The 15,244-nt window shown below is 45.5% G+C and overlaps 1 protein-coding gene across 2 annotated transcripts in view; it reads left to right on the top strand.

The window, feature by feature from the left end:
• The window catches only part of LOC133965349 (low-density lipoprotein receptor-related protein 1-like), a 100,690-nt gene that overhangs the window by 54,287 nt on the left and 31,159 nt on the right, over positions 1 to 15,244 (top strand). For both annotated transcript variants that reach the window (XM_062399847.1, XM_062399855.1), the window contains exons 16-30: positions 677 to 817; positions 2,245 to 2,370; positions 2,454 to 2,570; positions 2,836 to 2,916; positions 3,973 to 4,140; positions 5,240 to 5,422; positions 5,505 to 5,702; positions 5,817 to 6,062; positions 6,495 to 6,692; positions 7,604 to 7,808; positions 7,949 to 8,113; positions 8,208 to 8,452; positions 8,995 to 9,126; positions 9,989 to 10,216; positions 11,287 to 11,461. In XM_062399847.1, the coding sequence (XP_062255831.1) occupies positions 677 to 817; positions 2,245 to 2,370; positions 2,454 to 2,570; positions 2,836 to 2,916; positions 3,973 to 4,140; positions 5,240 to 5,422; positions 5,505 to 5,702; positions 5,817 to 6,062; positions 6,495 to 6,692; positions 7,604 to 7,808; positions 7,949 to 8,113; positions 8,208 to 8,452; positions 8,995 to 9,126; positions 9,989 to 10,216; positions 11,287 to 11,461 (2,608 nt within the window). The remainder of the gene's footprint in view (positions 1 to 676; positions 818 to 2,244; positions 2,371 to 2,453; positions 2,571 to 2,835; positions 2,917 to 3,972; positions 4,141 to 5,239; positions 5,423 to 5,504; positions 5,703 to 5,816; positions 6,063 to 6,494; positions 6,693 to 7,603; positions 7,809 to 7,948; positions 8,114 to 8,207; positions 8,453 to 8,994; positions 9,127 to 9,988; positions 10,217 to 11,286; positions 11,462 to 15,244) is intronic.

Here is a 15,244-nt window from a genome sequence, read left to right on the forward strand (position 1 = left end):
TTCACAAAGTGCTTCAGATAAATAAAAACACCATATGAGTTGTGATAAACAAATTATATATTATTTATACATATATAGTGTTTTATACAGGTATTAAACTTGCAACAAAACAGCACTAGAAACGCACAGTTTCAAACTCTACAATGCACAAGGTGAGAGAAAGGCCAATTATGAATACACGTTATTTTCAGTGTGCCGGACTGAAGGTTTTTTCCCATGAAGGTACATTTACATGGTTGTATCTCCAGTATGGTGGAGAAGATGAGTCAAGCTGTGTGACAGTGACTGTGTGAACACACCAGAGGAGGCCACAATAACAGCAGCATAATGTTACTTAGTCTGTGTGAGGTCCAGAGTATTAACGGTGTTCTTGTTATGTTGCCTAACCCCACTTAAGTCAAAGACAGGTGGATCTTAAGATATATTAGCAATACAATATATACGTGTTCCCATGTAGGTCTTGAATCTCCTGCAGCTGCTGGTCAGCTCATGTTTATCAGAGTATGGGCGGGCCAACTTTATCCGTGGTATTCTAGTTTTCTGCTCTTTTCCACAAACGAGGAAAAAGAGCAGTTACCGCTTTCCCTTTGCAGCGTCTTGAAATCAAAGACTGTGACCAGCCTCTCTGTGACCTGCTTTTCACATTGGGTTTATTCCTCCACTTCTCCCTCCACAGCCAACCCGTCCTACGTGCCCCCTCCTCAGTGCCAGCCTGGAGAGTTTGCCTGCAAGAACAACCGCTGCATCCAGGAGCGCTGGAAGTGTGACGGAGACAATGACTGTTTGGACAACAGCGACGAGGCTCCTGAGCTGTGCCGTGAGTTCCATACACACAGACTAACACACACACACACACACACACACACACACACACACACACACACACACACCAATCCCACCAAGCCCAGGAGAAAAACTAACCGAGCCTGACCCAACCCTGACAGGCATTCTGTTTGTTGGGTCTGAACCGACCTGAGTCCAATGTTTTTCCAGATTTCTGGCATGTGCAACTTAACAAATCAAGCAGAATATCATTTAACGTTTTTTTCCAAAACCGGCCCCGACCCATCTGGACCTGATCTGACTGGTTGGTCTGGGTGTCCACACTCTAAAGCCCCTTTGCCACTGGTCAAAAACCCAATATAAACTGGTTTCTTTCTGAAATAGTAATAGAAGCAATCACTGAATTGGTTCAGGCTCTGATACATTTTGATGGAAACAAGACACACAGGTGAAGATGCTTATTCTGCAAGGGAGCGAGGTTAAAGGGCGGAAAGAAAGACTAACCACCCTCTGGCAATGGTAAAGCCTTTTTTTGTTAAGTTTAGTGGATATACCAGCAAATTTTGATGTCAAAGAGGTTTTCACACCCACACATATAAAGTGAACGTACCTACAAGATCAAGATGCAGAAATGTGAGAGCAGAAGCTTCTCGGGGGCACAGTAACAGCCTGGCTGCGAGGAGAAGGACTCTGAGTGCAGACATATTATAATAATAACTTTATTTGAATAGCACTTATCCAAACAAGGTTACAAAGTGCTTCACACAGAAGTCCATAATATAAATGAAGAATCCATTGTGATAAAACATATTCTGTCAGCCAACTCATGACATAATAAGATCGAGACCTTAAGTTTGTAGAGAAAAACCAAACAGCTCCCACAAACAGATTTGAGCAGGAGCAGAGTGGATTTTAGACGCTAACAGAAACTACCTGAGAGCGAGGGCATGGATTTCAGGAGACACTTTTCAAAACCTGAATGTGAAATGAAGAAATAATGCTCTCAAAATGAAAGAGCACGCCCTTGAATAAAGAAATGAAAAGAAACTCCATACTTCTGTTGGTACCGAGTCAAATGACCTCTGGCAGTCTGAGTTTGACAGCCTGGTGACGCCAACAATGAAATGAGAGAGCGGACTCTGAATCCTGTGCGTGTGTGTGTGTGTGTGTGTGTGTTTATATGCACAAATTGTGTGTGTATGCGAGTACACAGTGAGGGGGTTTTGTGTGCGAGGAGGAATGTGGCTGTGTCTGTGAATCTGGAAAAGCTCTCTGTCTGTCTGTGGTCAAAGCACAGACACGTTCCCATTCCCGACACAAACAGAAACCCAGTCCAACGCAGCTAGAATGTCTGCCGCAGCGTCACGACTCTCCACTCCTTCACCTTTCCATCCCTCGCCCCCCCCCCCCCCCCCCCCACATGGCTTCTCGTCTGATTGGTTCATCCTTCTTCTCTTCCAGACCAGCACACTTGCCCCACGGACAGATTTAAGTGCAAGAACAACCGCTGCATCCCTCTGCGCTGGCTGTGCGACGGCGACAATGACTGTGGGAACGACGAGGACGAGTCTAACACCACCTGCTCGGGTACGCAACCACAAACACCCCCGTGCTAGAATCTGACCGTTCATTTTATTCACATGTGACGTGAGTGTCGTCTTGGATTTTAGCTCGGACCTGCCCGCCCAATCAGTACTCGTGTGCCAGTGGCCGCTGCATCCCTCTTTCGTGGACGTGCGACCTTGATGACGACTGTGGCGATCGGTCGGATGAACCCGCCTCCTGTGGTTGGTCAACTTCTCCCCTCACGATTTACAGTAGCCGTAGGGAAGAAGTGGAAAGTAGCAAAATACCAATTGTGGGAAGTAAAGATACACAAATACTTAGTTACATTATACGACAGGATGTAGACGTAAACCTGTATCTGTACTTCTTGAGTAAAGAATGTGTGTACTTTGCCGCCTCTGCTGTATGATGATTTATGTCCTTGGACATTGTCAGATTTTAGGAGGCATAAGCGGCAACATGTCTGACCTCTCGTTCTGTCCACAGCCTACCCCACATGTTTCCCCCTCACCCAGTTCACCTGCAACAACGGACGCTGCATCAACATTAACTGGCGCTGTGATAATGGTCAGTGCCTGCTCTTCATTGTATTCTTCATCAGACTCCCCTCGCTTCCCCGTGTCACCATGTTCTCTGCATGTTTTGCCACCAGCCACATATTGGCACACACTCCTCTTTTATTGTCACCCTGTATGTTGGTGTGCGTTCAGCTTTTCTCTCCTACCCCTGTTGTTGCTGTTGTTGTAGTTGATGCTCCTGCTATTGTTGTTGTTGCTGTTGTTGTTGTTGTCGTTGTTGTTCTGTGTTTTGCTGGTTTTGTTCCGTGTTGTGTTGTGCCCGTCGCCCACTCTGCTGTCTTCCGTTGATTCTGTCTTTCAGAAAAGGATTGTGGTGACGGCTCTGATGAGTTGCATTGTCCAAACCTGCCCGGTTAGTGCATAGATCAACATGCACCAAAACGGCCATGACGCTAGAGCCTGTAGCTCTTTAGGAGTTGAGCCAGTGAGAGATCAGTGCTGCTTCCCTGCTAGTTGAACGTGGCCACACGCTGAGGCCAATACAGCTGCAATTCATTTATTTAGTCTGCTGCACACAGGTCTGAAACAAAATGAAAAGCATAACTCAGTCTGCTAAATACACGGAAAACCTCTAATTGAATTTGCTGTGTTGGCAATTAAATTATGGAAACTTGATTTAATTCAGAGTAGATTTAATTGGACGCAAGTTTAATGATCATAGGAGTTTATCAACAGAACATAGATTTATGTCATTAATAGCTATAATGAACTACTGCAAGATTTCATATGGATAGAAAGTCATGTGTTAGTTTGCGCTTTAACATTTGGACCTTAAAGTGCCTCTGAAGCTCTGCTGCCAAGCTTAATGTATCAGCTGGGTACATTCCCTCATGGTGCATGGTGTGATCTATGCAGTTTCTGTCATTATCTGAACTCTCATCTCTCATATTCTATTTCATTTGTATTTCATAGCCACTGTCACTGGGTTAATTGTGAAAAAAAGTAATTACTTTCCTGCAAATTGATATATACACTATTTGTTTCCCTCGGAGGCAGTGGTGTAATGTGAGAGCGTGGGTGTTGTTTGACTGTGTTTGTTTTTCAGATAATGACTGTGGGGACAACAGTGATGAGGCCGGCTGTAGTCACTCCTGCTCCAGCGCTCAGTTCAAGTGCAACAGCGGCCGCTGCATACCGGATTACTGGACCTGCGACGGAGACAATGACTGCGGGGACTACAGCGACGAGACGCATGCAAACTGCACCAATCAGGGTCAGTGTCTGAACCTGCACCGTCAGGTGGTGTCTGCTCCAGTCACAGTGAGGGAACTCTTCACTGCAGGCTTCACTTCGACTCACAGATTAACTGATGAGATTTTACTGGTCAAAGGTCATGGTGACCTCATTAATCCGGGGAACAAACTGTATGTTGACTGAACTGCAGTGGTCTTCAAAGGCATATAACCCCAGTCCAGTCGTTTTAGTTTAAATTTGCTCAATAATTTCATTATAAAACGAGAGGATTTTACTTACCTTCCTTATACAGATGAAAGGAGATAGTGTCTGTCTGCTTTAACGGGTTCCTTTTTTTTTATTAGCTCTCACCTTCTTGGTAGACTGGTCTCACCTGGATTTTGACTTCCTGTCCTTTTTCATGCTGCACTCTGGCAGGATTTGGCCTTAACCTGTTATTGTGACGGCCGAAGCCATTCAAAATGTAGTGATCGTAACACTCGAGCTGTTAATGGTGCATTAGACCAAGAAAAAACTTGTTTCAATAGCAGTTATTTTGAGGCCAGATTACAGTCTACATGATTTCATTCAGATCGGAACCTGAATAATCTGTATATAGGCCATACTTTTAGTTGCTGTGTAGAAATATGAGCTGCTGCAGCTGATAGGACGGTTGATACTCGGCTTCAACGCACTGATAATGTATGATAATGCATTTCTCCTGATCTCACACTAGCTAAAGTCTCTACACTGCCATTTACTCCATGATTTACGCTTGGCGCTAAAATCATAGCTTGTGTTTACATTTCAGTCAGCAGGTGTAATTTGTCCCTTGTGCCTGTTAGTCACACTGGCACCAGTCTAATGGGTAACACAGCTGACACTTCATGATGCTCGCTAGTCATTTAAAGTGACTGATATCATAACAACACCTGATACTTTGTTGATCTAGTAGCAATTATCCTTCTATTAACAGATAACAAACAGGAGGAGTGATTCACTGTCAGCTCTGGATTTGTAACTAAATCACTGACTATATATTAAACATCATCTCTGCCTGAGGCTTTGTGTGCTGAATTAGTTTATGAGGGCTGAAGAGAATCTCCCTTTGAGTCTCATAATGATTTTTTTGTTCACAGCCACACGTCCACCAGGTGGTTGTCATACCGACGAGTTTCAGTGTCGCATGGACAGCCTGTGCATCCCGCTGCGCTGGCGCTGCGACGGAGACACCGACTGCATGGACCTGAGCGACGAGAAGAACTGCGAGGGGGTCACACACATGTGTGATCCAGCGGTCAAGTTTGGCTGCAGGGACTCTGGTGAGGAGGCCATGCTCCGGACTCAGTTCTGTGTGAGGTACACAAAGTTTGTTTTTAAAGTTGCCCTGCCTTCTGTCCATAGCACGCTGCATCAGCAAAGCCTGGGTGTGCGACGGCGACAGCGACTGTGAGGACAACTCGGACGAGGACAATTGTGAGGCGCTGGTGTGTAAGCTCTCTCATCATGTGTGCGCCAACGACTCCACCATCTGTCTGCCGTCGGAGAAACTTTGTGACGGCAAAGACGACTGTCCAGATGGCTCTGATGAGAAACTCTGTGGTAAGAGACACAGCAGTAGCCAGGCTGAGTGAAACAGATGGTGGCTGGTTTGATAACAGGTCCTTGCAGCTTCTCCATGCATCAGTCATCCTCTGATTTTTCTCCGTGTCGCAGACCTGTGTTCACTGGACAATGGGGACTGCAGCCATAACTGCACAGTGGCCCCTGGCGAAGGGCTGATCTGCTCCTGTCCGCTCGGCATGGAGTTAGGCTCCGACAACAAGACCTGTCAGATCCAGAGTTTCTGCGCCAAACACCTGAAGTGCAGTCAACGCTGTGAACAGGACAAGTTCAGTGTGAAGTGCTCATGTTACGAAGGCTGGGAGCTGGAGCCTGACATGGAGAACTGCAAGAGCACAGGTGAGGAACAGTGGGGGAGGGGGGGAGGATCAGGGACGAGTGAAAAGAGACCGGCGAAGAAGCTGAACAATTGACATGAGGGTATTTACGAGCGGGACTTATTGATTTAGCATACTTATAAGAGTATATTACTCTTAAAGCAGCAACTGGCCAATGAGGAAACATTGGTTTATGACTGTGCTCTTCACCTCATTCATCTAGCTGCTGCCTGCTAGGTGCAGATAACTCCTGTCTTATTTACACTGTGTTTTAATTACCCAGGAGTAGAGCCTCTCTCAACACAGGCCCACTCTCACACGCTGCACGGGAACATGGCTGCAGCGTTTTCCAGCAGAAGTGCTCTGCAGTATTCTCAGTAACAATCATCAGTTTCTAACTCGTGGTTCTACATTTGAAGGTGGCCGCTGATCATTCCACTTCTTTTTTCCGCAGACCCTTTCAAGCCGTTCATCATCTTCTCAAACCGCCACGAGATCCGCCGCATCGATCTGAACAAGGGAGAGTTCAGCGTGTTGGTACCCGGCCTGAGAAACACCATCGCCCTCGACTTCCATCTCAGCGAGAACGCCCTCTACTGGACCGACGTGGTGGAGGATAAGATCTATCGTGGGAAGCTGTCGGAGAACGGCGGTGAGTGTGTGCGACTGAGTTCATATGCTAATGTTGCATCCATGTGTATGTGTCTGCATGTGGTTGTTGTGTGTAACGGATAGTGACGGCCGCCAACAGGCTACTTATAGCAAGTGTGTGTTTTCATTGCTACAGACTCATCAGCAATAATCAGACTGATTAGCGACAAAAAGGAAAATCAAAGGGTTTGAAAAAGGCTGGAGGACGGTTCTTTAGTCTCTCAGCACACCATGCATTTACATTCAGGATATTCGCACCCCCTGCTCACCCGCTACTGCGTTTAGTTATGTTTCTGTTTCTAACATTTACGTCTGCTGTCTCCCAAACATGGCGTCGAGTCATTTGATTAAAGCAATTACACGTAGTGATGCAATGTTAGCTTTAAACCCGAATAACTTGATTGCATTTACATGATTTGTAAATGTTGAAGCCAAATGAATCAGGGCCTCACAGTGGAATCTGAAACGCTGCCATCAACAGATCCCAGTCCTGGAAGCTTTGATTCATACATTTTATATTACATTAAGTACTGTGAGGATTCATTAGGAAACTTAAAGTGGCCTGAAGGGATGTTTATCTTACTGAGGAGCTAAATGAAATGCGATAAGATCTGAGCTCTCCAGCAGGTTTACACAACGAGGGAGGATACAAAATCAACAAAGGGAGGGAGAGAAAGAGGAAGGAAGGATGGAATTGATAAAAGTAAAGAAAGTATATTGCAAACAGAGACAGACAGACAGACAGACAGAAAGAAAGACAGGCACTGCTCCGAAGGAAGGAAGGAGGGAGAGAATTGCAAAAAAATACAGAAAGGAATTTCAAAGAGAGACGAAAGAAAAGAAAGACAACATATAAACCAAAAGAAGATGTGTGATGGTCTCTCCTGTCTTCTTCTTTATCCTCCCTCTCAGCTCTCACTAGCTTCGATGTGGTCATCCAGTACGGACTGGCGACCCCCGAGGGTCTGGCTGTGGACTGGATCGCAGGAAACATTTACTGGGTGGAAAGTAACCTGGATCAGATAGAGGTAGCCAAGCTGGACGGCACCATGAGGACTACACTGCTGGCCGGGGAGGTGGAGCACCCTCGAGCTATAGCCCTGGACCCCCGGGACGGGTAACGACCTCACTGCTCATTCTCTCTCCTGCTCCTATCAGACAATGCTCTTTTACGGCATCTTAAAGGCACACACTCATTCTGCAACTATTGTCCCTTAGTGGTTAGTTTGAATAACTCCATGTTGTGGGGCGTTGCAGGATCCTCTTCTGGACAGACTGGGACGCCAGCCTGCCCCGGATTGAAGCTGCGTCCATGAGTGGAGAAGGCAGGAAGACCATCCATAAGGAGACTGGTAATGGAGGCTGGCCCAATGGACTCACTGTGGATTATCTAGAGCGCCGCATCCTCTGGATCGATGCCAGGTCACACAGGAGACACAGACGTGAACATTAATTAAAACAGCTGAAAAGCAGTAGTAATGTCCAGAAATCTAACTGAAGATTGTTCTGTTTGTAGATCTGATGCCATTTATTCAGCCAAATATGACGGTTCGGGCCTCATCGAGGTTCTGAGGGGACACGAGTATCTGTCGCACCCCTTCGCCGTCACCATGTATGGGGGAGAGGTTTACTGGACGGACTGGAGGACCAACACACTGGCCAAGGCCAACAAGTGGACGGGGGGCAACGTCACAGTAGTGCAGAGAACCAACACGCAACCTTTTGACCTCCAGGTTTTCCATCCATCCCGACAGCCTCAGGGTGAGAAGCACATGACAACCCCTCACAGCCTCGCAAAAAACATCAAATCCATATGTATTTGATTTGTTAAATATGTCACGACCATAAATATAAACACTACCTTTACCTGTTTCAAAGTAAAAACACCCCAAATGTTTTCATTGTTGAAGATGTACAGCTTCATGCTGTAGATTACCGGCATTTAGTTGAGTACATGGCCGTACATTTATCTGAGGGAAATTTACAGTCATGCCACAAACCATATGTCTCAGCTCTGCAGCCGACACGTCCCCTGAGTAGAGAACAAAGTGTGCCGGATGTAGAAATCCAGCTATCACTTATCACGTCAGCTGCACATGCTCCCAGTTTGTCCCAGGCACTAACAATTTGTACAATGTGAGACATCCTCCGCTCTTGACCCTCGACTAAGATGAGGAAAACCAACAAAAAAAACTTTGAACAGGGAAACCTCAGGGAGGGTCACAAGTGAGGTATCTCTCCCGGGACGGTCGGAACAATAGATGTTCAAAAACACATGCTGAATGATTGTCTCATCTCCCCAGCTCCCAACCCGTGTGCAGCTAAAGATGGGAAGGAGCCGTGCTCTCACCTCTGTCTCATCAACTACAACCAGACGTTCTCGTGCTCCTGCCCTCACCTCATGAAACTGGGCCCTGACAAGCGCACATGCTATGGTAAACGCGAACGCACACACTTCAATGTGTTAAAATGCATAATTAAATGCGGCGACTGTGGACGACATACTTTGATTTCTCTCTGAGCCCTTTGAGCTGCTGGTCTGGGCGAAACTCTTTTGAATGCCATTGTAATCCCTGTCCTTGCAGAATTGTTTACTGTGCATGTTGTATATGTGTGTGTTAATATGTGTGTGCGTGTGTGTGCGAAAGAGAGGATTAAACAATCCGGACTTTATTTTGCTTTGAGGTGCTATTGCTGTGACAACCTTGGTGCGCATTGAAGTGTCTGTGTGTGAAAAGGGAGAGCGGGCCTGAGTTTAGTATTCAGGGCAGCTCTTTCTATTATCTTCAGGGGTAATGGAATGGAGAGTCCCACTCTGTCTGATGCAGGTATCGGCCACAAGCTTCCACATTGCCCACCTCCTCTGGTCCGGCCAACGCAACCTGACACCGTCATCACTCTCCCCGTCTCCCTTTCTTTTTCTCCCCCACTCTTCCTGTCCAGCCCTTAAGCTGCACTGAGTTAAATGTTGATAGGACGGTTGAGACCGATCCAGCTGTCAGGTATCTGCACTGACTGAATGCACCCCCGCTGTCACGGCTGCAGCGTGGAGTTACCCAGCCGGACACAATCGTCCGAGTCAGGGCTGCAATTGGATTAACTGTTTGTGCAAGTGGCAGGAATAATGTGCAGACACACCCAGCTGTGCTGCAACCACCAATACACAGCCCTGGTATTAGTGTGCACTCATGTATTTGGCTCTTGACTTGAAGCTGCATTTAACTCTTGATTAAACACGTTTACCGCTGGATGGAGATTTACTGAAGGATGCAATGTCAACCCCCCCCCCCCCCGCAGAGTCTCGTCAGTTCCTGCTCTACGCCCGGCAGATCGAGATCAGAGGAGTGGACATCGACAACCCGTACTACAACTACATCATCTCCTTCACCGTGCCAGACATCGACAACGTGACCGTGGTGGACTACGATGCTCTGGAGCACCGCATCTACTGGTCCGACGTCCGCACCCAGACCATCAAGAGGGCTTTCATTAACGGCACTGGAGTTGAGACTGTGGTCTCTGCTGGTACGGACGAGTCAACGTCGCAGAACGCACACCATACTTATTGTTTTCAGTGGTTATAGATTTATCTTCGCCAACACGGTTATGGTTTTGTTTATATTCATTTTCTGTTACATTTTGAGATTTTGGGGCATTTTTCAGCATTTCATAGATTTTGTAGAGAATCCTTTATGGATCTTGATGGTAAAAAAAAATCTGACATGTTTAGGGGACTGATATTTATGTGTGTGTGCAATGAGGTGCAGAGCCAAAACGTGGTTTCATGGGGGGACTGTTGGGCCTTGGCAGATAAATTTGTTCCATTATAATTTAAATGATATATTTTAAATAAAAGGCATAATGGATTCAAGCCGATTTCACTAAGATTATATGTTCATACGTTGAAAAGACGCTTTTCAATCCAGTAAACGGTCTCATCGAGCAATAAGGAGTTTTCAGAAAGTGCTCCTGCAAGGAGAGACTAAAAACAGAATTGATAATAAATTGAGTTTATATAAATCCATCTATACACAAATTTATACTTGTATAGAAAAGTAACTAATCAGTAAAGCCTTCTTGTGAACAGCAATTATCCAATCAGAGCCCCTGCACTTAGCAAAGTGCTCATTAAGCCTTCGTCAGAATAATGCTGTGAAAAACAAAGAAATTGACGGATGGTGTCTTCATTGCTAAGACATGCAGCTTTAGCCTCCATCTTTCACCACCTGAAATTCATATTTGAAACCCTTTTTACATTATTCTTTTATGCATTTCTTTTAAAAAAGTCACCTGAGGATGAAGTTTTTTTAATCAAATTATCGAGTTAATCTTTGTCTTTGTCCAAGGCTGTGTGAAATCGGCCACAGTTGTCTCAGTAAGCTGATGTGCTTCAGTGAAAAGCTGAACATGCATAGCAACAGTGAAAAAAGACGGGAGGGGCTCAGTGAAGGGATGAAAATGTCTTTTGCTGCAGTTCCTCTCCTTTTTCTCTCTGATTTATGAATTTGACAAACAGGTCATAGACCTTTTAGATTTTTCTTTCAGATGCATATCACGACTGAGAAGGCTGATTAATGACTCTGTGTGTTTTTCAGATCTGCCCAACGCCCACGGCCTGGCAGTGGACTGGGTGTCCAGGAACTTGTTCTGGACCAGCTACGACGCCAATAAGAGGCAGATCAACGTCGCCAGATTAGACGGCTCCTTTAAAAATGCTGTCATCCAAGGCCTGGACAAACCACACTGCCTGGTGCTGCATCCAATACTGGGGTGGGTCACATGCACACACTTGCATACACACACACACACACACACACACACACACACACACACAAGGGTCTGCTCAGCCATTCTCATTAGGACATTACATTGACTTCCATTCTTTGGTGGCGGCTGTGCCTCTGGAGGAAGAGCGGGTCGTCCACTTACCAAAGGGTCGGCAGTTCGATCTACATTTCAAATGCTGAAGTGTCCTTGGGCAAGTTACTGAGTTGCTCCTGCCTAACTGTGGCAGCAGGGAAATGTATGCCTATAGATGCACTGAATGTGTGTGTGAGTGGGTGAGTGACTGTAAAGTGTTTGAGTGGGCACGAAGACTCAAAACATCTCTATGTAAATACAGAGCATTTAACATTGTGGACCTCCTGAAGGACTCCGTCCTGTGTCGGCTCTGTGTTGCGTTCTCGTCCTGGTCACATGTGCATGCCCACGGTACCATTCACACTAGAAGGAGGTTTTGCATTGTTCTGGTACTCCACACGTGTACCTGATCCCACACTCCCACACATTCCAGTAGTTGGGTGTATTGTACTAGAAGCTTGTGTAGTAAACACATACAGTCAGCGTGGTCACAAATGTTGGGCTTCACTCGGACGTCCACATAGGGGTCTGTGCGGATCCTTGTGGACATGGGTGGATGAGGACATTTACTTCACGAGGCCTGTAGCAGATCCAAGAGGACTGGCAAAGGCACAAAGAATGAATTTTGTCCGAGGCAAACTCTTATTCCTGAACTACAATTCTACGGCTAACCTTAAACAGGAGCTCAGAAATGAAGTCAGGACCAAGATTTGGTCCCCATAAGGTGCACTGGTCCTGACAAGCACAGTGTTTATACTTGAAAAAGCCCTAAAAGGTAACAAAAAAAGAGCACACACACACACACACACACACACACACACACACACACACACACACACACACACACACACACACACAAACACACACACTCCATTAAGCTGTAACACTCAGTCAAAAGTTGTTGCTCTCAGACACCCTCCTGATTTCACCTTTAACCTACACACACACACACACACTGAAGAGCACTCACTTACACACACACACACAGTTGCACACACTGAGGCAGTGTCTGGCTGTCAGCCCCCCCCCCCCCCCCCCCCCTCTCGTTTGCAGTCAGCGACGACAGGCAGAGGCGTTTGGTATAAATGGTCCCTGACCTCTGACTGTTCTTCTTTCAGGAAGTCCTTCTAATTTGTCCTCCCCCTGCTTCATCTCTCTCCCCCTGAGTCGCTCTCTTCCTCCCTTTTGCTCCATTTCTAATTTTAAAGACAGATCCTGTGCTCAGATAGTACCTATGAATTATTTAGAGCCGATGTGACTTTCTGTTGCTATTTCTGCTTTAATGTGTATCTTCCATCCTGTCCCCTCCTGCCTTGTTCAACAAATGTCCATTTTATTCCTTTCGGTCCTCCCTCTTGAAACCTCAGCTCCCCGACCTGGCCTCGGCCTCTCCCCCCTCTAACCCGAGACGCACACCATCTGCATCTGTATTTATAGATTTTTTGTTTTGTCTTGCTAGACTACCCTTGCCTTCGAGTAGTTGAGGTGGATGAAGGAAGGATATTTTCTTAAGAATTGTTTTTGCCGTCTCGTGTTTTTTTCGGCGTATTCCGTCCTCTCTTTAAAAGACTTGCGCAAAGGAATGTTTCTGATCTGAGCGTTGTTGGCATGGGGGAAAATGAGAAGCAGATGTTAGATCCATACGCTTGGGCTGTCCTGGCTTCCTGGCACGTACACACACACACACAAACAGACACACACTGCCCAGAATATGCTAACAAGTTGGTGGGGGCAGAGGCAGTCGAAGAGAGCCAAGCTCAAACTTTAGTGTGTGTGTGTGTGTGTGTGTGTGTGTGTGTGTGTGTGTGTGCAACTGGCCTTCGTGTGTCAGTGTGAATGAGCTAAAATACGACAGTGTGGGAGTTTAATGATTCAAAAACTTTATTTAAAGGCCTGTTAACAAACCAATAAAGGGTGTGGTGGATGTGGTGACATTCAACAGGAAGTGGGTGATGAGGCCAGAGGATAGATACCCTTTAAACATAGACATTCACATTTTCCAAACACGCTCAGTCATAATGTCCTTCTCTTGTGTGTGCGTGCGTGCGTGTGTGTGTGTGTCTTGATGAGTGTGGACTTTGACCAGTTTTAGGAGCAAAGAACTTGAAGGCAAAAGGAAGGTGTTTATGCGAGAGTGTTTATGGTGTGGGAGAGTGAGGGAGGCAGTGATGGGACGATGAGTCAGAGATGACATGTTTCAGTGCCTGAGTTGAACTCACACACACACACACACACACCCACACAAACACACACATGCTCTGAATGAGGTTTTCAGTGGCCTTAAACTGATAAAGATGTCACTGCTTTTAATACTTAATGTATTGCAAATGTTGAAAACATTGAGATCACAATAAATGGCTCGGTATCATTTTCAGACCACAACCTCCAGAGATTCTACATTGGTTTTTTTTACTATCATGAGTGATATATGTCATTACATAAACTCATTCAAATCAACATTTTAAGAGGGAAAACACCTGTGACATCTTATTAGCCACTTGACCAGCAAATAATGATAAAGTTATAATTATAAATCATGAAATAGAGCTTTTTTTTACCAAAATTTCTAAATAGTTGTAATTAAGCAGCACATACCTTTGACAAGGCCTTACAGACCCATTATGAATCCACATTTAAATGAGCTGCATCAAAATGTACACACTCATTAATATCGTTCCCAGAAAGTGAAAAAGAAATTCTGGCAATTCCCTGACACACACCGCACCCTTCCACCAATTTCTGTGGTAATCCGCCCGCCCAGTCGTCTTTGCGTTATCCTGCCAACTATCAAACTAACGCAGATGAACAACGTAACCTTCTTGGCGGAGGTATAAAAGGAGATGAAAAACACAGCAAACCAAACAAGACAAAGATGATCACTTCATAAAACAGAGGGGAATAAAATTAAGTTACACACAAAATAAAACACAGTATATGTCATACACAGTCGTTGGAGCTGTACAATAAGAAATAGTTTTTTTAAGAAGCGATTGAGAAGACGCTGAAGATGTTAACTGTCTGATCTCGATAAGTTGTGTGATCTGAGAAAAACCAGAAGTGCTTCATACACAGATACAAGTGAACACACAGGGGGCTAACAAGTCCTTGAGGGAGTCAGGAACCAGGCCAAATAAAACATGGCCATAGGGAAACACAACTTCCATGTAATCCATCAACAAAAATAAGAAAGAAAAAGTTTTATTCTAGAGACATTTTACCTGATAGAGCCGAAAAATCTCTGCGGTTGATGGAAGAATGGAGCTTGTGAGCTGTTTGAAATGTCTTCCATTCGACAGAAGGTTCAGGCACCAAATTGATTTCCTCAGATCATGTGATTATTTTGAGATATGTGTCAGTAACAAAAAGACACATCAATTTGACCAAACTTTGAGAAATGACTTTTGTGCTGAAGGGTTTGTGAGTGTTGTTGGGCGGCAGTATTGATTAGGTTCGGTCGCTGAGGCAGACTGTGAAGTGCTGAAAATAAATCAAAAGCTCTCTCTCTGTCTCTCTCTATCTCTGTGTCTCTCTATCTCTGTCTCGCTCTCTCTCTGTGTCTCTCTCTCTGTGTCTTTCTCTCTCTGTCTCGCTCTCTCTATGTGTCTCTCTCTGTTTGTCTCGCTCTGTCTGTCTTTCTCTCTTTCTCTCTATCTGTGTCTCCCTCTTTCTCTTTGTCTCTCTCTCTCTGTCTCT

This window comes from Platichthys flesus, chromosome 2 (assembly GCF_949316205.1).
Source record: "Platichthys flesus chromosome 2, fPlaFle2.1, whole genome shotgun sequence".
NCBI lineage: Eukaryota > Metazoa > Chordata > Actinopteri > Pleuronectiformes > Pleuronectidae > Platichthys > Platichthys flesus.